This window comes from Abramis brama, assembly GCF_963993115.1.
Source record: "Abramis brama genome assembly, chromosome: 11".
Taxonomy (NCBI): Eukaryota; Metazoa; Chordata; class Actinopteri; order Cypriniformes; family Leuciscidae; genus Abramis; species Abramis brama.
This window is the reverse complement of record NC_139973.1, coordinates 5,278,771-5,299,788: the sequence shown is the minus strand read 5'-3', so window position 1 is coordinate 5,299,788 and position 21,018 is coordinate 5,278,771. Positions and strand designations below refer to the sequence as shown.

Here is a 21,018-nt window from a genome sequence, read left to right as displayed (position 1 = left end):
CTATTATTTAGATACTGGTACCTTTTTAAAATATACTAGTAGTTATTCATTAGATACTAGTTCTTATTTTTTTAGAGACTGGTACTCATTCATTAGATACTAGTATCTATTAAATAGACACTAGTACTTATTAGATTCTAGTGCCCATTAAATTGGTACTAGTACTTATTTATTAGATACTAGTACTTATTCATTAGTTACTAGTCCTTATTAGATACTTTTACTTATTCATTAGATACTAGTACCTATTAAATAGATACTAGTTCTTATTAATTAGATACTAGTACTTATTTCGATAGTGACTAGTAACTATTCTTTTGTTACTAATAACACATTTTTAATTTTTGCCATTGACTTCTATGGGGATCTGTCATTCAGATATCAACTATTCAGTTCTGACTAGTATGTATTCCAATTGTAACTAGTACTTAGTCATTAGACACTAGTAGTTATTCATTAGGTACTAGTAGTTATTTTTTAGATACTAGTACCTATTACTAGATAGTACATGTTCAATAAATACTAGTAGTTAGTCATTAGATATTAGTACCTATTAAATAGATACTAGTACTTATTCAATAGATACTAGTACTTAGTCACTACATACTAGTACCTATTAAATAGATACTAGTACTTATTCATTAGATACTAGTTCCTATTAAATAGATACTAGTACTTAATTAGCTACTAGTACTTATTCAATAGATACTAGTACCTATTTATTAGATACTAGTATTTATTCCAAATGTTACTAATAAGATTTTTTGTTTTACTAGTAAGATTTTTAACTGAACTCTACAGTGGTCGTTCTGACTAGTCATAACATAAGACAAGTAAAAAAAAAACAGTTGTGACTAAGATAAAAAATGTTACTATAGTTACAATTAAAAAAGATACTAGCGTCTAATAAGTACTAGTACCTAACAAATAACTACTAGTATCTATTAAATAGGTACTAGTATCGAATGAAAAGTAATTGTATACAATAAATAAGTACTAGCATTAATGAATATAAGTAGCACTAATGAATACTTAGTAATATTTAAAAATATACTATTCAATATTGGAATAATTACTAGTCAGAAATTAGGATATTAAAACAGAATAACTACTAGTATCTATTAATTTGCAGATATTTTAAACCTCATAAGGAACTAGTAAGAAAATATTAAGAGATCTTTTAACAGATCATTACATAAACATGAGTATACTCTCAACCATCCAAGCAGAGTTCATATGGTAATGCAGGCTAAACTAAGGCTATAGAAGATTGATTTTTCATAAGTAACTGGCTTTGTTCATTTATCTAGCTAATTGGTTAGCATGAACACAAGGAAAGATATACATTTAATATGACATTTGTTTTGAATGTACAGTAGGCTATAATAAAGACTTAACTGCCAATAATAAAATTCAAACAACAGTTAAGTAGATCCAAAAACCGGTTCATACATACCAGTCAAACAACCACAATATCCAGAGATTGGGATTTTTGGTGAGCATTCATACAGTAATTCCTTACAATCAACAATTCAGAAAATTAATCTGCGTCTGAGAATGAGAGTCATGTCAAAATATGAGTATCTATGCACTATATTACATATGCCTATTCATTATATATTTTACTCTAATACCAATAAAAAGGTAGGCTATTATTATATTGCTATAAAAACGGCCTTCTGCAATTCAGTCAGTTTCCTGTGTCATCTCTCTTTGATATGTTGTTAATTCATTATTATTCAACATTATTTGCATACTGATTATTTAAATAGAACTAGTATCTATTAAGGTAAGGATATATTTTATCTAAAATATTACTAGTAACTACAAAATAATCACTAGTTCTATTTTTTCTTAACAAGTTAGGTATAATTAAATACTAGTCACTATTGAAATAAGAACTAGTATCTAATGAATAAGTACTAGTATCTTTAAAAAGGTACTAGTACCTAAAGAATAAGCACTAGTATCTAATGAATAAGTACTAGTATTTTTAAAAAGGTACCAGTACCTAAAGAATAAGCACTAGTATCTAATGAATAGGCACTAGTACCTAAAAAACAAGCACTAGTAACTAATGAATAAGTACTAGTACTTAATGGAATATATACTAGTAGCCTATCTAAAAAAAATAAGTACTAGAATTATGAAAATAGATACTAGTAGGTTTTAAGGATTAAATGTTGAAATGGCTTACCATACTCCCATGGTAAAGTAAACAGCCTTTAATGAATTGGGCTAATGTCATGTAGATGAATGAGAGTTCAAAAAGGTTTCTATAAGCAAAATGTTTTTTTTTAATGAAAACAAACCCAAGTAATCCACAACGACAAAGAGAACGTAACAGCATGTGTAGCGCACACACAAACAACAACCAACAAACACAGAGTGAAGGTGAGGAACTTAAATACACAGTGATAATGAGGAGATGACGAACAGGTGTGATGATCTGATGAGTGTCCATGACAACTGATGAGTGGCGGGAAAATCAACAAAGGAACATGTGTGATGAATGAAAACAAACTGACCCTGTGTCTCAATGTCCATACTATCCATCCTAAACAGTATGTGAGATTAAAATAAGTGTGTCACATAGTATGTTGAAAAGAGTATGCCAGAAGTCCCCGGATGGTCTACTATTTGCGGTCGATTTTCGAAGTGTGGATCCATGCACTAGCCTGGTAATACCAAACTCTGCTACTTCGCTTTGCTTCGTAGACAGAGTCTGGCATGGCATAATTGAAAAGCGTTTTCTTTCTCGCGGGGGGGCGCTTGTCTGAAGTTTAAAATCATTGGTTACCCGTAAGCCAGGGGTCGGCAAGTAACTTTGGCCGCGGGACAATATTTTTTTTAGCCAGTAGATGGTGGGCCAGCTACACAGAGTAGGCCTATGGATACAAATTAAATACTCTTATATAGGCCTATAATCGTGGAATATGATGGGTCCGTCACCGTCCGTGGATCATTCGTTCAATCGTTTTTTTTCAAATTAAAACCAAAAATAAAAAGGTGAAAAACTACTTGTTTTTCCATTATTTCCTGAACTAAAATGAAAAAACGAATAACGATGGGTTTTCTGATTTTCTGATTGTGCTCAGACCAAAAATAGAAAAAATTAATTACTGGATTAGACAAATAATTTAATTTAACACCTTAGGCATATCAAGGAAATCATTTTAAACAGATCAAGTACTATTGTGGTAACAGATTACAGCCATTTTAATAAAGGTGTGAATAGCAATCATGCCTCATTCATTTACAGTCTGTACACACATACACACCTAAGGTTTAAAGGTGAACTAAGTAACTTTTTTACCTTAACTGAACAGCTTCGGAGTCATTGGAATGGTTATATTACTTATTTCGGGTTGAATGGTGGTCGTTTCGCACCCCCCTGGTGCCCGTGAGCGGAGAATCCGCACTTGCAACTTTGAGCCGGCGGGCCGCCGGCCGCCGCGTCAGGAAGTATCGCGTGATATCAGGTCTCGCGATGTAAACAATTGCTTTAAGGCCAAAAGAAATCTGCTAAAATGCTGTCATTATTGCGCTCCCTCACGCTGTTCGAACCCGAATGAAGAAGACGTTTTAAAGAATGTCCCATCCGCTTTGATGTCGTTGATCTACTAGCCTCTGGCGTCTGAGAATCGCCAACGAGTTTTTACAACAGTGTTGTCAAATATCTATTCCGAAGCTGTAGGGGGAGCTCTAGAGAGAAACCTGCGAGCAAAAAGCGAGAATACAGCGAAGAAATCCCGAAACTACTGAGCCCTGCTTTAAGGAGGTCTGCGCGGGACTGTTTTTTTCCCGTCCCGTTCCCACAAGGTTCTATTCAGCAACCGCTTAAAACACACTCTGTGTTCACCCGCTTTATTTCCCGACCTGATGGGTATGCAAAATTTAGATCTCGTTTCTCACATTCAAATGTCTCTAACGGAAAGAAGGAGATTAAGTAGCCTATAATAATTATAAATGCTATACAAAAATTGTGTTCGTGTAAATATAAATATTAGGCTATTTTAACATTGTACTGTCAGCAGAGAAAAAAAATGCCACAGAAAAAAATTATGAAATATAAATAACATAAATTAAATAGGACAAAGCCTATCACTCAAATTTCTAAGCAACATAAACGAAAATCATATTGCCCTACTGACAAATGAAGTAGGCTATTTTCTGCCGAACTATTTCAAACATCCTTGCAAAAAAAGAATGTTGTTGACTGACAATGGTTTCAGTACCAAACAGCTCCTCAGAGCTAGGTGTACAGGTGGTCAGAATTAAGTGCGGATACGCTGTCAAAAGATGTCGGGAGTGGGCTATTGTCAGTCTGACCGCCCGCTCCGTCCAAAGTACACAAGAGTTCTGATCGCTACCGTCTTTTCACGCGCGAATGGACACAAAGTGGTCAAGCGTATAACTAGACGCGGCAGGCGCGAATTTGACGCGCTATTCGCGTCCGGTGTGAACGCAGAGTTATACTTAAATGTAATCCCGTGCCGCATGATTCCCTATGGGCGTTTCACACAGTATGTGGCGGTGAAATCGCCGCGCGACTACGGCTTTTCTCAAGTAGTGGAAGAATTTTGTGCAGCATTTAGGACTTCCAAAATAATCCGGCAGGCCAGAAAATATTGCTGGCGGGCCAGTTTTGGCCCGCGGGCCGCCAGTTGTCGGTCCCTGCCGTAAGCCAATCACATAACGTTTGGTTATGGCGTGTGTTATGCGCATGCTCAGCCGCATCTAACTTCCACTGTAAACACACGTATGATGTGAAAACAAAACCATCGAGCGAAATACCGGAGTGAACATGGCTGTGAACGACTTTTGCAGATTATGTGAAGTAAATCTACGCATCCACGGTACAATCAGCGTCTACGTCACGGCTCTCAGCCCGCCCTCTGTTCGTTGATTGGCCGGCTGTTTTCAGGCCGGTGGAAAACGGAAAGCTCTGACGCTGTCTCAGACTGAGTACAGAAGCGAAATGAAATTGAGCGGAAGTACGAAATATTGCCTACAACCTATTGCACTTTGGAGGAGGAACTGCAAACACGAGTAAAAAGTGTTAAAAAACGAAAAAACATGGCGGATATGCGCGACCGACTGTGAGAGGTTTAAATAAAGATTTGAGTGACTAATCAAAGTTTAACCTGATAAAAAAATATTATATTTCATCTGCAATAACAATGTGGACTTTTATAAAGATCCGTTTGACCATTTACTTTTAAATGCATCGTTATGCATTAATATGAGGAGAGTTTTCTGCATGACAGATCAACATGCCTCTGCATTTCTCTCCGATAAGTTGGAAATGAAATGAAATGAAATGTGGAGGACTTTAACTGTGACAAGATGATTGACAGGCCAGTTTATTTTGACAGGTTGAGACAGAGAGCAACTGTTAAAGACGCAATTGTATGACGTGATAGTATGTCCCAAAGCTTGTGTACTCTTTTGCTACACACTCAAAAGTATCTATTTTTTCTTCACAAAAAGATACATACTTTTAGGGGTAGTATAAGTAGGCGAACTGAGATGCAGCATGAAAGTCCATGAAAGTGAAACTAAAGATGAATAAGTCCAGATAACTGTGACAGCTAAATCGTTAAAACCACTTAAAAGATCTTTTCGCGTTTCGGGAATACAGCCTTCCTCAATATAAATTTAATTGAAATTATAATATTTATAATATGCAATTACTACCAATATACTAAATAAATAAATGTATATTAGTGTTATATATACTTATTGATCATATTTACTTTTTGTGAGATTCACCCCAAAAGCACAAACACACACACACACACACACAAACTCTGATATTGCCTGCTGATCAAACAGATGCCCTCAGCAAATATTGCCTTTAGCAAATATTGGTCTGCTGTTTGCCAAGTGAAGTTCAGTATTCCCAGCACAGGCTAAATATTTGCTCTTCTCATTAGTTAATTCAATTACACTGCTAATCTTATGAGGGTATTTCAATCCACAGATTAATGGGTGAATCTATAGACAGAAGGAAGAGGAGGATAAGAGGCAGAGAGAGAGATCTGGGTGTAAAGAATCAAAAGAGAAAAAGAAGGAGGGGGCGAGAGTGAGAGGTAATAAGCAAAAAGACAGATCTAAAATTAACAGCTAAAAGCTTATTCACCAGGGCCATTTGTGGATGAGATTAGGGGACAGAGATTGCAGTGGTAATTGGAGTAGAGAGCAATCTACGGCCCCACTCTGCAGTTCAATTGGAGCCATTCACCACAAATATAAGGCAGAAAATAAACTTTAGTCGATTTCAGTGGCCAAGGGGACAAAATTTGCAGTACATTTAACTGTGCTTGCTATAGGGCTCCATCTTGCTAAAAAGAAAAAAGTTAGTTGTCTTGCTAATCATGACCAAGAGAAGGGGGCAATTATTTGCTCCACTTCCATTGTTAGTGCTTAAGAGCAAAAAATTCTCTTTATTTAAACCAGAAGAAACCCATGAAAAAACCCATGACTTTGGCATTGTTAGCGTCATGCTTACCTGGTAGGAGTTGGGCCAAAAGGTGCTGATGGCGAGTTCAGCCTTCACCCAGCCTTCAGTGACGGGTGCTGAGGCATTCCAGATGGGATTTCCCTGTGGTCCACCATCCACTTTTATGTAGACATTGAGGGTTCCGGGACTTGTCCCATCCCGGCTGGACAAGGAGTAGTGGAAGTCTATACAGTGGGTGTCATTCTCTTTTAGTGTGGGAAGAAGCAGGTGGGCCTTCTGACCTGATGCACGACCTGAAGCATTCACCATCATGAAGGAACCTATAAGAGGAAAACAATGTACAATAGGTCAAACAAACTCCCAGAAACTTAACTGGAAGCAACATAATTAGAATAGAATAGAATAGAATAGAATAGAATAGAATAGAATAGAATAGAACCCCCCCCCCTCCCCCTCCCCCTCCCCTCCTCCTCCTCTTCCTCTAAATGAAAAGGATGTTTTGATGTTCAGTTTCTCATACTCTTTTCACACACTGAAGGCTACACTGTCATTTTACACAATCATGTTATGGCCTTTTGTGCCTTTGTAAGCAGAATACAGCACATAACTGGCTAACTGCCTGCTATAAAAAACCACATTGAGACTGTAAGTGCTGAGACACTATATATGAAATGATTCTGCAGACACCTTTTCATCTGTTTTACTCCAATTTTATGAGACAATATGCAGCCTTATTAGTGGTTTTGTAAAAGTCTCTATTAACAACGGTACTGCATTAGAAAGAAGAAAGAGTGTAGGGCATTAGAGGATACAAAAATCATGATTTTTAGTTAAGCTAAAGGCCCAAAGGTGGCTTTTTTTAAATATAAATTACGGTCATTAATTTCAAGTTCTTTAAATATTCCCACAAAAGACTTCAACTTATTCATGTCGGTTAAAAGGTTTCGGCCTCAACAAAAGTGACAGCCTGGTAATCAATCAAAACTCTGGCTATTCAATGGTATTTTTCCAGCAATTATAGTGCTGGCCTGTTCATGGCTAGGTGACTCAAAGGCCTTAGAAACATTTCAGAAACTATGTGCATATGCAGTTCCTTTCGCTAGGGACAAATCTAAGCTAATCTACTCAATATATGCTGCTCGCAAAAATGTTATTTCATCAGAACACACGGCTACTTCGGAATGCCTGCCAATGCAGAACCAGGCTTTTTGGATCCAGATGGTATACATACGTCAAGCTATGTGTTAAGGGCTAGGTTAAAACATCACATATGTAGGTCAAAATCAGTCCCGATTTTCCCGACACCTTTCTGCCTGGCTGTGCTAAATCACCGTGCATAATTTGCTAGGTGGGCAGAAGAAGCCATTGCCATAACACCCTATTCATCACAAGTATTATCTAAGACATGACCACAAGCTCCGGGCGCATCACATCTATCAATCAACACAACCTTGAGCCCTGGGATGAGGCCAATCAATTCCGCACACTGATCCAATCTAGCGAAGGCCCCCTAAACAGCGTGCTGGTAGTGAACTCGCCTGATTGCATTTCATATTCACCCCTCTCGGCCCACGTGCATTTTCCATCAGGTATTCCGAGCAGACATCTATATATTCCCTACCGTTGATGATTGCCAATATATATGTTCTGGCAAAACGAGGCCTTTGAACCAAGAGGCAATTTAGACCGAACCTACAAGCATGCAATCAGCCCTACTACCACGGTCAATACGAGTGTCCTCAATCACACCATCGGCCGCTTCAGTAAATTACACTGTCTTAAGCTGAGCTAATGAGAAATCGGATGTAATGGTTCCATGATAAATAATTCAACACGTTTTATTCCAGGTGGACTGTTGGATGCACAAATCACTCTTGATAAATCAGCCCGCACAAGCATGACAACACTACAAACATGGCTGTGACTGGCAGAGTCTTGCGGTGGGACTTTGCATGAGAATGTCAAATGGAAATGAATGTTTACATCACGAAGAATGCGATGTTGCCGCAGCTCTCGCAGGAAAACAGATTAAAAACATGTAGCCTCTAAATTGCTTTAATGGTATTACCTGATTTCAATTATTTCCAGGAGTCCCAATCCATTGGAGACACTCACATTCACTGTACGTTTCGTTTCTTTATGAGTTCTGGGGTGAATCAAAATATTATTTATAGTCTTTATATATATATATATATATATTTGAGAAATACTTGCGCATTCTCAAGGGCAACACTATTTGGATGATAATTATTTTTCCTAGAACTGTGGGCACAGATAAACACAGATCAATGGCGATGAAGATTTCTCTCAATACTTACTGCAGAATGAAAATGACTTCTGAAGTAAAACGCAGCACTTGGCGATCTCCTTTACTAAAATCGATAGCAATATGAGAGTCTTTCTCAGCTATCAGCAAATGTGCCGTCAAAATAGAGTCCTCAGAAGCTTCACGGAATCACAGCTACACTGCTGGTGATTTAATGTTGTTGACATCAACTAATAACCAACACATGGTTTTCGAGACCAACGACAAGACAGATCTATTTTTTTTTTTTCTAGGACAGCGCAACAGTCTGTAAAGCATCTTCACAGGGGCCACACAAGGCAACCTGATAAGGTATCGCTTCAGTGCTGCTTGGTTGACAGCTGTCATCTCTGTGTTAATATGAAGAGATGTTATGTGAATTCATTTATGTCTATATGCCCTTGATTGGAAGATTTATCGGTTCAAACATCTAAAAAGCAGTTTTAGAATGGCGTGCAATTCACATCAATCTTTGAGGCGCCTGGCCCTTGTGCAGCAATTTCAACTCATTTTCTCTGAGAGGATTCTTCTGCGCGTGACTGCAAAGTACCAAGAGGACTTGCCGGTGAAAGTCATTATTCCCTCTGAGTATTTCCACAGGGAGCTCTTTGCACTAAATGTCACATTCCCGCCATCATAATATGATCCCCAACATGACAAATAGCAAAAACTCTGCAAGTTGTCACTTTAATATGCAATTATGGCAGGTCTTTGTACTTTGGGCCCTCTGCTGCTCAGTCTGATAAAGTCACAGCATTCCTCATTTCTGCCTGGCAGTTTTATCCCGGGAACAATAAAGTACTTATTTACCATTGAGCCAGGCAAGTGCGGTAATCTGCAATGTACCATGGAAGAGCTAATACGCTGAGAGGAAAAACACAGGGAGGAATAAAAAGGAAGTGTGGAAATAGCCTCAATAGGTGTGACAGCATACAGTATATCATAGATCAGTATCGCTTTTTATTATTTCTATGAACATTCTATTCATCAAAGAATCCTGGGGGAAATCAGTTTCCACAAAAAAATCAAGCAGCACAACTGTTCTCAACACTGATAATAATAAGAAATGTTTCTTGAGCAGCAAATCATCATATTAGAATGATTTCTGAAGGATCATGTGACACTGAAGACTGGAGTAATGATGCTGAAAATTCAGCTTTGCATCACATGAATAAATTATTATTAAAACATTTTAAATTGTAATAACATTTTACACTATTACGTTTTTTAATGTAATCTTACCAACCTCAGAGTTTTAAATTGAGAAATTGAGGTCCTGTAGCGTGAATGTGAGGGGGAGAATTGCAAATTGCATGCGAAAAGTCACATGATAGGACTACATTGGTTGATTACACTGTGAATGAGATAATTCCCACGTATCATGTTCACAACTGATCCGCAAATAACCTGAGAGGGAAATGGACAGACTAATTGCCAAGTAAACAATTCACCCACTCGGACATTACGTTTTGAGTCGCATCCAAAATGACTTATGAAACACACAATGAGTCAGTTTGTAGTGACTTCTCAGCTTGGTTAATATTTTTGTGTGTAAACCTGAGGAAGGTCAGCTGACCGAAACACTGCAAATAAAAATTTGTGATGATGCAAGCTTGAGTATTTATAAATAAATAAATAAATGTGTAAAAAACAGATGCATCTGGAACTTTAATTTACATAAAACTAAATAAAAACCCACACAGTTTGCCTTCTCATATCAGAGGTCCACTATACGGCCCTGTTTTGGAGGAAATGGTAATGTGTCAGCTGCAAACATTTCATTTGGAGCAGCTGCGAGTGAGAGAAGACGCGTGCCTGATGCCCTCCCCCCAATGACAGGCTGCAGATGGGCCGTCCCATTATAAACGCATACATACTTTTCATAGGGGTCCCAAGAGCACAGTGGATCTGCGCTGTGGTCCATTTGACACATTCAAGCACAGTAAATTCCCCAATTCCCTTCTCACCTCATCCAGGCTGTATATGTGAAAGTGTAAAAGGAATGGAATGGATGCTTTTATGGCAGAGAGGCAGGATGGGAGACAGTTGGGTACTTCCGTCAGGCCCCATATGTTTGCTGTCCTGGATGTGTAATGGACCTTCATGATGTGACACTATCCATGTCCTTTCCTCCTCTCCGAAGCCCTCATTATTACTTTTCACACATGCATGATCTCAATCAGAGCAGAAACAGCCTCGCCCTGCTTGTCGCGCCAAATGACACGTGATTGGCGTAGAGTCAACAAGACCCACTGGCTGTATGCCGCAATTCGCCATGGCCCTTTGAAATCGCGCCAGCTTTTACTTCCGATTCCCTCTTTCCATGAGCTCTCACAGCTATTTTCAAGCAGACAGTGGACAGTGTCGCAAACCCCAGAGACTGCGATAATCTGATAAGTGGAAAATCAATAATTGAAGTGTCATTATCAGAATGAAGACGCCACGGTTGGGCAACTTAATGCAAATCAGTGAATTGGCCAATGGCAAATCCAATAGATACAACTTCATCTGTGGTTAAGGATTGCAGCTCACACTCTCTGCTTCACTATATGTTTGCTGATTGGCTACAGAAGAACTGATGGTGACTATTTAAATCAAGGGTAAATGCATATGTAACTAGGGATCCCACCAATTGCTTTTTAACAGAACAGACATCTAATTAATATTCCAATAAGGATGTGTTTTGAAGACATACAGTGGACCCAAGAAGTATTTGGACACTTACAGGAATAGTTCACCTGAAAAATGAAAATTCTGTCATCATTTACTCACCCTCATGTTGTTTCAAACCAGTATGATTTACATTCTTCTGCAGAACACAAAATATATTTTGAATAATGTTGGTGTCCAAACAACATTGGACCCCACTGACTTTAACTGTATGGACATTTTTCAAAATATCTTCTTTTGCACTTTACAGAAGAAAGAGTCAAACAGGTTTGGAACAACATGAGGGTGAGTAAATGATGACAGAATTTTCATTTTGATGTGAACTGTCCATTTAAGCCACATTTATGAAATTGCATTAGAACCAAGTAAACCAAGCATCTACAAGAATACAATTCTGCATGAATTAAATTAAATGAGGTCTTTCTTTATAAAAACTTGTCACTTGCAATGATATTTGTTCATAATTCATAGTCTTTCCAGATAGTTTTGTGGCCGCTGTGCATTCAGATTTGAAGAATGCTGGTCCAATTTGTTATGTTTATTTTGGCATTTGGCATTTGAATGTTGCTTTCTGAAACTGGGCATCTTGGCATTTGAATTACTATACGGTTATTTGAAATTCTGAAATCTGCATTTCAGAATGGATTTTAAAAGAAAAAGGATTCTTCTGCTTCTAATTCTACTACTTTTGTGTGTTCATTTTGCAACAAAGGATGGCCTTTTATCAGTTCCTAATAAGTCTCCCTCAGCGGCCAAGTAGTTGAATTATACTCAGGTTGTCTCAAATTGATTGTAGTCTGGCTATTTATTATTAGCATCTAAAAGGAATGGACTGAAAAGATCCAAAGGTGGTCAAATTGCCTGGTGATCGCTAGACTAACAAGGGAGAGGAAGAAGAAAGAAGAGAAGGTAGAAAGATAAAGGGAGATGCAAAAATGTCCAATAATGTCTAAAAATACATTCTAAACAGATACACGTCTCCATGTCTGGAAAAGTTTCATATTTGCTGCGAAATGGTACGGAATAATGAATCTCAGTTGACAGACTGCAGATATGTGTATGAATGTGGAACGTTTTAAAACAAAAAAGGAACTGTCTAAATTGGTGCATTTGTGTCAGTATTTTCAGAAGCAGAGAAAGACTATTTCAACTCAAGCTCAATTTATACTCAAGTAACAAGTAAATTTAGCTCTAGGTCAAAAGATTTGTGTCAAATTACGAGTTGTGTTGGGACAGAGGACCTGTCTGCTCCAAATTTACAGTAGCCCTGGCCCTCTTATTGCCGGCTCACGTCCAGATTCATGACAGGAACAGGTGGCTGAGAAGAGGGGCACAATAGCGGCACCCTACTGGCAGCGTGCAACGAGGCAAACTTGATGCTTATTGCACCTTGTCACACTACCATATATCCAGTATTACTTCTATTTTTTTGCTGAGACGGTCTTTCCCGTGCATAGACCAGGTGTCCTTGAGTTCCAGGTATGGTACAAAAGGAGAGCATAGCAAAGGCACGCACAGACGGCCAGGAGTTACATTGGTGCCGTGACCCGGATAAAAACACGTACAGTACCTGGGACAAACACACACACTTTTGATCACACACTTTTGATCAAAAGCAAAAGTGATGAAGTTAGAGTACAGTTCATCGATGTTGCATGAGAAGTCTTAAATGAAATAAACAGAGGTTCAGAGTTCACAAGCAGGATAACATACTCTCCATTTTATTATCACAAATACAGTATCATACATTTGACTCGACTGACAGAAACGGAAAGCTGACAGGCGTAAGGAGTAATATTCTCATCATGAAATTATATCTTTTGTACACACACATGCATACAGTTGTGGTCAGAATTAATGGCACACCTGATAAATATGATAAAAAATGGCAGTAAAAAATGTATCTGCATTGTTTATTTTATTTTATTTTTTTGACTAGGAACATGAAATTGTCTAGCTATGACTTCTTGGTTCACAGGAGTTTAAATATGAGGAAACACAAAGGCCAAATTCCCTTAATCATCCATCACAATGAGTAAAACCAGAGAATATAGTTCTGATGTGCATCAAAAGATTGTTGAGCATCACAAAAAAGAAAGTGGCTGTAAGAAAATAGCTAAAAAAAATTGAAAATCCCCATTTTGACAATAATTAAGAAGTTCCAATTAACTAAAGATGCCACCAATCTGCCAGGAAGATGACCTGTGTCTATATTGTCTTAATGCACGGTGAGGAGGAAAGTTTGAGTGGCCAAAGACTCTCAAAGGATCACAGATGGAGAATTGCAGAGAGTCTTGGGGGTCAGAAAGCCTAAAAAATATATCAAACAACTCCTACATCACCACATGTTGTTTGGGAGGGTTTCAAGAAAAATCCTCCTCGCTCCTCCAAAAATAAACTCCAGCATATTTGGCTGTCAGACATGACTGGAACTTCAAAAAGAACCGGATCCTATGGTCAGATGAAACAAAAAAAGGGCTTTTTGGCAGCAAACCCACCAGATGTGTTTGGTGCAAACAGGGATAAAAAGTGCCCCATGCCTATGGTTAAATATACTGCTGGATCTTATATGTTGTGGGCCAATTTTTTTGCTGGAGGTCCTGGACATCTTGTTCAGATACATGGTATTATGGATTCTAGCAAATACCAACAGACAAAAAATAAAAACCTGACTGCCTCTGCTAGAAATCTTATAATGGGCCGTGGTTGGATCTTCCATCAGGACAACGGTCCAAAACAAACATCAAAATCAGCACAAAAATGGGTAATTGAGCACAAAATGAAGCTTCTGCCATGACCGTCCCAGTCGCTTAAACTGAACCCTATAGAAAATGAGTGGGCTGAACTGAAGAGAAGAAGCACCAACAAGAACTTGTGAATCTGAAGGATCTGGAGAGATTCTGCATGGAGGAATGGTCTCTGATCTCTTGTCAGTTGTTATCCAAACTCATCATGCATTATAGAAGAAAACTCAGAGCTGTTATCTTGGCAAAAGGAGGTTGCAAAAAGTATTTAATGACAGGGAGCCAATAATTATGGCCAGCGTGTTTTGGAGAAAAGCATTTATTTCTAATGTGATCTTCCACTGCAATGTACACTGACTGTTCAAAAAATGAAATAAAAAATTAAGGAAAAAAGAAAGAAAATGTATTTAAATCAATGGATAAAAAAAGAAAAGAAAAATACTTCAGTCAGTCAGTCAGTCACATTTGTTTATAAAGCACATTTAAAAACAAGTGAAAAAGAAGCGTATAGTGCAATTTATATTGTCATCGACCAAAATTGATATAAGATATATTTGCTTATATCATCCACCACTTATCATCTTGACACCTACAGAGATTTGTCTTGCCAGTTTGATATAGATATCTTGGCTTCTTTTAACTGTTATGGTGGGCAGAAGTCCGTTGCTGCTTAAGTAGTCCCTGATACTGCTCCCTTGAGAGCAATTGGACACTCTCGCCTATGCTGCTGCTATAAAATGTTTCCAGCTGAACTCTTCAACCTCACAGAGGGAAGTGTAGTCCTGGGCCCTTGAGAGTGAGCCACGAGCGATTTTGTCAGCCGTTTATTTGAGGTTGTCCGTATGCTTTCACACAGGGACAGCCGCTGAAAGCCAAGCTGAGGCACTCAAATCACAGCGACAGACAAGACGTTTACGGATAACAATCAGGATGGATCCACCTTGGGTGAAAATGAAAACAGAAGCTGCACTCGTAAAGTTGAAAATTAGACGTGTCCGATGAAACTCCATAGGGGGTTTCCTGGGGAACGTACTGAAGGGCGTCAGAGCAGAAGGAGGAAGATCAGAGAGAATGACAAAGAGTTACAAAGGAAATATTGAGAGAGAAAGAATAGAAGAAGTCCAAGTGCACTGTCTGGATAAGGAAATGGTAATCTTCCTTCTACCTTTAATGCTGTCTATAATAGTATTGTGTGGCCTTCTACAGATCAATCATTTTGACTTGTAACTCAGTTTGTAAGAACAAATGGAAAAAGAGTACAGAAACACGTACAATGGTTGTCTTGGACTCTCAAAAAAATTTACTTGCGACTTGACTTGGAATTGAAGACAGAGACTCGTCATTTTGATTTGGTATTCCCGATTATGTTCTCTCTTTACTACCCCACATGACAACATGAAACACCACATTTTACTATTCATTCTACATTCATTCACTCCCTACAGTATCAATATGTGCTGTAGCAGCAAATACCACAACAATTCATCTCTAAACACACCAAGCTAGCATTATACATGTGATGCATATCACAAGTCACGCATGTTCATTGCCCATTGGAAAAGTGTTGTTATCTAAAGGAACAACAAACAATAACAATATAGCCAAGTCTTTACCTTGTCACAATATTCATGTCTTTTATTTTGAAAAGCAATCAGTTAATCTAAAGAGGAGCTATGGTGTTGCACAGCACAGCTGTCAGAGGCATGCTCACTGTACATTTTCAAGAAGTGTTTTCATGCCATTTTCATGTATCCCCCCCACCCCTTAAATCAAATTAAGTTAAAATCAATTATTATTTTAAATTAAATTAACTTCATTTTAAACATCCAAGAATAATCCTTTATATAAAACTATAAATAAGAGCCAAAAACAAAGGGTAAGAAAGATACTCTCGACTAGATGGTGGCATCAAGATTACTTAGTAGAGTGTATTAGTCAGTGAAAGGGAAGTGCACTTGGCAGGAATCAGGGTTTATGGCGTAGGGGATAATGACCTACAACTGGAACGTCGCCCATTGCTCTGTTCTGCTTCAGTGGTAGCGTGGAGAGCATCACGAGCCTGGGGTTTACAGCACTTTAGGACACACACACACACACACACAGTCATGATACAATGGTTCAACTGGAACCTTACACTTCGTTGGACACGGTGCATCATGCAACTGACAAGGGCTAAAAACATAGTGTGTAGTGATATCGATCCAGACATGCCCGCACACACACAATTTTTTAGTAGCCTCTCTGCTCTCACTCACACACACACATACACACACACACACACACACACACACACACGTGTCTTCTATTAGTGTTAACAGATACACTCGGTGGTGCAAACACCAACAAAGCGCTAACCTTTTGCTGGTTGCTGTGTTGGATGTGCCTGAGATCATCTACTAATGATGAGGTCACAGACACCAACACAATAAAAACTTCAGCTGAGAAACTTTGGTACGGACAACTAATCAAAAAACAACATTGTATTGTTCAGAGATTGCTCTTGGACATTTCAGGATTCATTTCAGCATTTTCTCAGATGTTTATTTTAATATAACATGAATTTGGCGAGGAATGTTTGAGTTTATATTGAGATTTCTGACCTTGTTATTGCAGAATTTTGTATCTTAGAACAATTTTTGTACAGTTTGAGACACTGAGAAACATGAAACCTCTGAGAAGCATCCTTCCATTGAACAGCACTTCATCTAAGCTGATATAACTGATATAGTAAAGAGATCTCATTTGAGAAAAGAAAAAAAAGAGCTTTTACAAAAACAAAAAAAGCATCTCTTTTGCTTTTCACTAAATTTAGACATCAAAAAATGTATGTAACTGAAAGAGATTGAGGTAGAAGCAAAGTGTTGGTTATCTGCCATCACATTAGCTAATTTTAGATTGTGACAGAACAAATAGGACAAAAGGAAAAAAGGAGGCAGGCCTTTCATACCAGAGGCTATCTATCATTAAAAACCCTACTGGGTATAAAAATATCCCTGAGCAACAAAACTGTCATTGGTCCTGTAGGCTTGTCATTTATCAAACTCTGGCCAATTGTTGTGAGGCCAGGAGGGAAAATGGGAATTCTGGGAGACATTTATCCTGTTTTGGGGCAGGATGCTGTTTTTGTCTCTCTCTTTCTTCTTCCTCTGGTTTGATGTTAGTGATTTCTCTTCATGGGTATCTAGAGTGAGAAGCATAAACCCAAGGGAAAAGATGACACCAGCAGAATGTACGTTATCCTATCTTTCAACGCCATTGCATTTTCTAGCTTGTGAAAAGAACAATAGTAGAGGTCGAAGGCAATGACAGGTGTGTTACATTTTAAAGTTTAACATGTTACATTATTAGGCTACTCATGTTACTCCTAAAAAAGGTACTGTAAGTAGAGTGCATGCATATTAAGCCACTTGCTATGTAGATCACTTTTGTAATGAGAACAATCTAGTTTGTCACACTGTCATAACTTACAGGGCTGATGTGGTGTTAGATGCACTGGGTAGTTCTACATGAATACTTTATTAAAAAGAGAGACTGCATTTATCAGTAAGTACATTTACAATTATTCACTTAGCAGACCCTTTTATCCAAAAATGACTTTCAAATTAAGAGCATCACAAGTCATTTGTCATAAAAACCAACAATATGTATACAACAAAGGTAAGTTGAATGAAATTAAGTTGAATAAAATTCACTTGTTCACATTAACTTGTTTTAACGAATTGCGAAATAATACATTTTATGTATTGTTTGCTACAAAATATAAAAGAAAAGCTATATTTCATTTTCACCATTCAAAAGCAAGATTTTTTATTACAAGGATGCGTTAAATTGGTTCGGCGGGGGGGGGGGGGGGGGGGGGGGGGCAGTAACAAGATTTCTATTTTAAATAAATGCTGTTCTTTTGAACTGTCTATTAATCAAAGAATCTGGAAAAAAAAGTCAATCAAGCATCATGGTTTCTACAAAAATATTAGGCAGTGCAACTGTTTTTAACATTGATAATAATAAGAAATGTTTCTTGAGCAGCAAATCAGCATATTAGAATGATTTCTGAAGGATCATGTGACACTGAAGACTGGAGTAATTCGGCTTTGCCATCACAGGAATACATTAATATAAAAATATATTTAAAATATATTCAAATAGAAAAACTGTTATTTTAAATTATATTAATATTTCACAATGTGGCTCTTGTCTCTAATTATAAATTGCTTCTGATGTTCTTCTTTTGTAAGTCACTTTGGATAAGAGTGTCTGGTGAATGACAAAATGTAAATGTTTTATGTGCGTACAGTGGATACCTAAAGCTTGCTCTTAAGATACATTTCCTCAAAACATACATCCTGCTAATGCTATTTTCATTCAAACCTCAAATCTTGAGGCTTGATGCAAAATTTCCACCAGCATATAATTAAAAGAGCTCTCAGGGGTCAATCCAGGTGTCTACAGAGCAAAAGGGCAAACAGTGGGTACCTGTCCAAAGGTAATATTTAGTGTGCATTAGCCTGTCCCGATGATTTCCACATCAAACATGTGCAAGACGGCACACAGATTCAATGTTATTTATATATGAAATAACAAATATTAGAAATTGAAGTCTATAACGCAGGCAAGACAGCATGCAATGTTTAGTTAACACTGGGCCTTGTGCACTAATCCATAAATGATCAAATCATGACCATAATTAGCTAATGGCTCCAGCAGGCATCTCTCATGAAGAATGCATATAACCACAACTCTAATGACGTTCTGTCAGGGAGCTTAGAGGAACGGAGAGCGAGAGAAGGTGCAAGGTACACTCACACATTGAGATAAATCACCTGTCTGCCTTCAACAAATGCACAAGCGTAATAAATATCAATATTGCAGATTTATGTTCTTCAGACCTAATTAGATCTTGAACAGTGATGTAATTCTCAGTAAACACACATTATTTTGTTCTTTACTGACTCTTGAGGATGAGAACACTTTCATTTTACATATATTTCAATACACATAATCAGTGATTCAATTTAGGAAGAAAGTGTTCTGAACACAATTGTAATCTCAACAACATCTTGATGTGTTCAGTGGTACGTGAAAGCTTGTTAAAAATCAAACGAATAAAAGAGACAGTGTTGGTATTCTCCTTTTTTATTCATTTAAATGAATCTGGAAAATAAATATTAGATGAAAACGTAAAATTAAAACTAAGAAATGTTTCCTTGGCAACTAACTGAAATAAAATAAGTTGAAGTAAACAAACATTTAAAAAGATAAATTAAAAGGTATGTAACAATATATATATTTTTTAAAACAAAATATAGGGAAAAAAACAATATCTATCACTAAAATAAAAATGAAAACTGAAAATACAGAAAATAACACTGTTGAGATATTAAATCAGGTTTAATCAGGCTAAATCAACATGAAATGTCATTCACAAACTATTTTCCTTCTATAATGCATTTAAAAGTTACATAAAATATTCAACAAGAAAAAAAGTCGCCGTTTCATATGGGATGCATTGAGACGTTCTGAAGGGTGAACTTTTATTTTCCCCGTTCAAAAGCTCATACAGTGGAGCTTTAAGTCCTTTGTTTCTAGTTGAACAACAGTTTTACTGACCTTTCACTACGTCAAATGACAGAAGGAAAATGGATTGCGAATGCAGTTTCAAGTTGACATGACTTTCAGAGTACTGCAACTTGAACTCATGAAGGCCATAAAGACCATGGGCACATACACAAAAGAAGTACTTTTCTTGCTTTATCAAACGTTTTTGTCATTCAGGTTATCCAGACACAATTTCAACACTTAGAAGATTTGAGGATTGGGTTGAGAAGAGATGAAAAAAGCCAGTCTTAAGCAAAAAGGTGTGGTGGTACTACAAAAAAAATGAAAACTCCACATCCCCTGGATTTGACATGGTGGAGATGGAAGTAATTCACACTCACACTCTCTCTCTCAATCACTATAACTGTCGGAGCAGCAATGAGAGAGAAAAGAGAGGAATTCGGTTTATTTGTAAAAAAAAAAAGAAGAAAAAAAAAAGTAGGTCGAATGACACTTTATCTGTGATAGGGAAGAAAAGAGAATGGAAGTGATCCAGAAGTACTGGCAGACCACATGCAGCTGTGTAGTTAGTCTTGAGGACCAATGAAAAGTCTTCTTGTTGTAGATGCACTGCACTTATTACCTTTAAATAACCCGGTGAGGGCCTCCATTTGATCAAATAAAAGGAAACAGAAAATAACAGCTGTATCTAGCCCAGCTTTTCTTGTGGATTACCAAAACCCTGTTACAGAGGATTTAATAAAGCCTTGGTTATCCTCAGATGTTTTCAAGTTTTTGAAGGATGCACAATTCAAACAACAAAACGGTCTGATATTTGTTAATGACAGCACCACATGAACAACATTAGTTTGTGTAAAAGCCGTTTACTCGGTACACTATAAGCACATCAACATGTGTAAGGAAACATGCACTTTAGTAGTAACAAGTCTAAGATATGGTTAGGATATGACAGACTCAGAGAGAGAGGTGGAAAGTAACAGCGCTTTCTTTGCAGGACAATGTCAAACAGGTAAGTGATGATAATGGTTGAGGTGAACACTTTATGTAGAAGGTAATCAACGGAACAACAGGAGACAGACGAGTTGGAGACTTCAACTGGTGTGGACAACCACACACACCTTTTTGTGGCCAAAGAACTTGAGGAATGAACTGAAATGTCTTACAGGGAATGGAGAAAACGCATAAGAGACACTGGAGTTGGATCACAAGGGCAGGTAATGCATGTAATACAAGAACAAGGTAAGAAGGTAATCACAGGAGGTAAGTGCATATACAGT

At 37.6% G+C, this 21,018-nt stretch overlaps 1 protein-coding gene across 6 annotated transcripts in view; it reads right to left on the bottom strand.

Moving 5' to 3' along the window:
* ptprt (protein tyrosine phosphatase receptor type T) overlaps positions 1 to 21,018 on the bottom strand; it is a 250,176-nt gene that overhangs the window by 169,855 nt on the left and 59,303 nt on the right. For all 6 annotated transcript variants that reach the window (XM_084127973.1, XM_084127974.1, XM_084127976.1 and 3 more), the window contains exon 3: positions 6,515 to 6,786. In XM_084127973.1, coding sequence (XP_083984099.1) covers positions 6,515 to 6,786 — 272 coding nt within the window. The remainder of the gene's footprint in view (positions 1 to 6,514; positions 6,787 to 21,018) is intronic.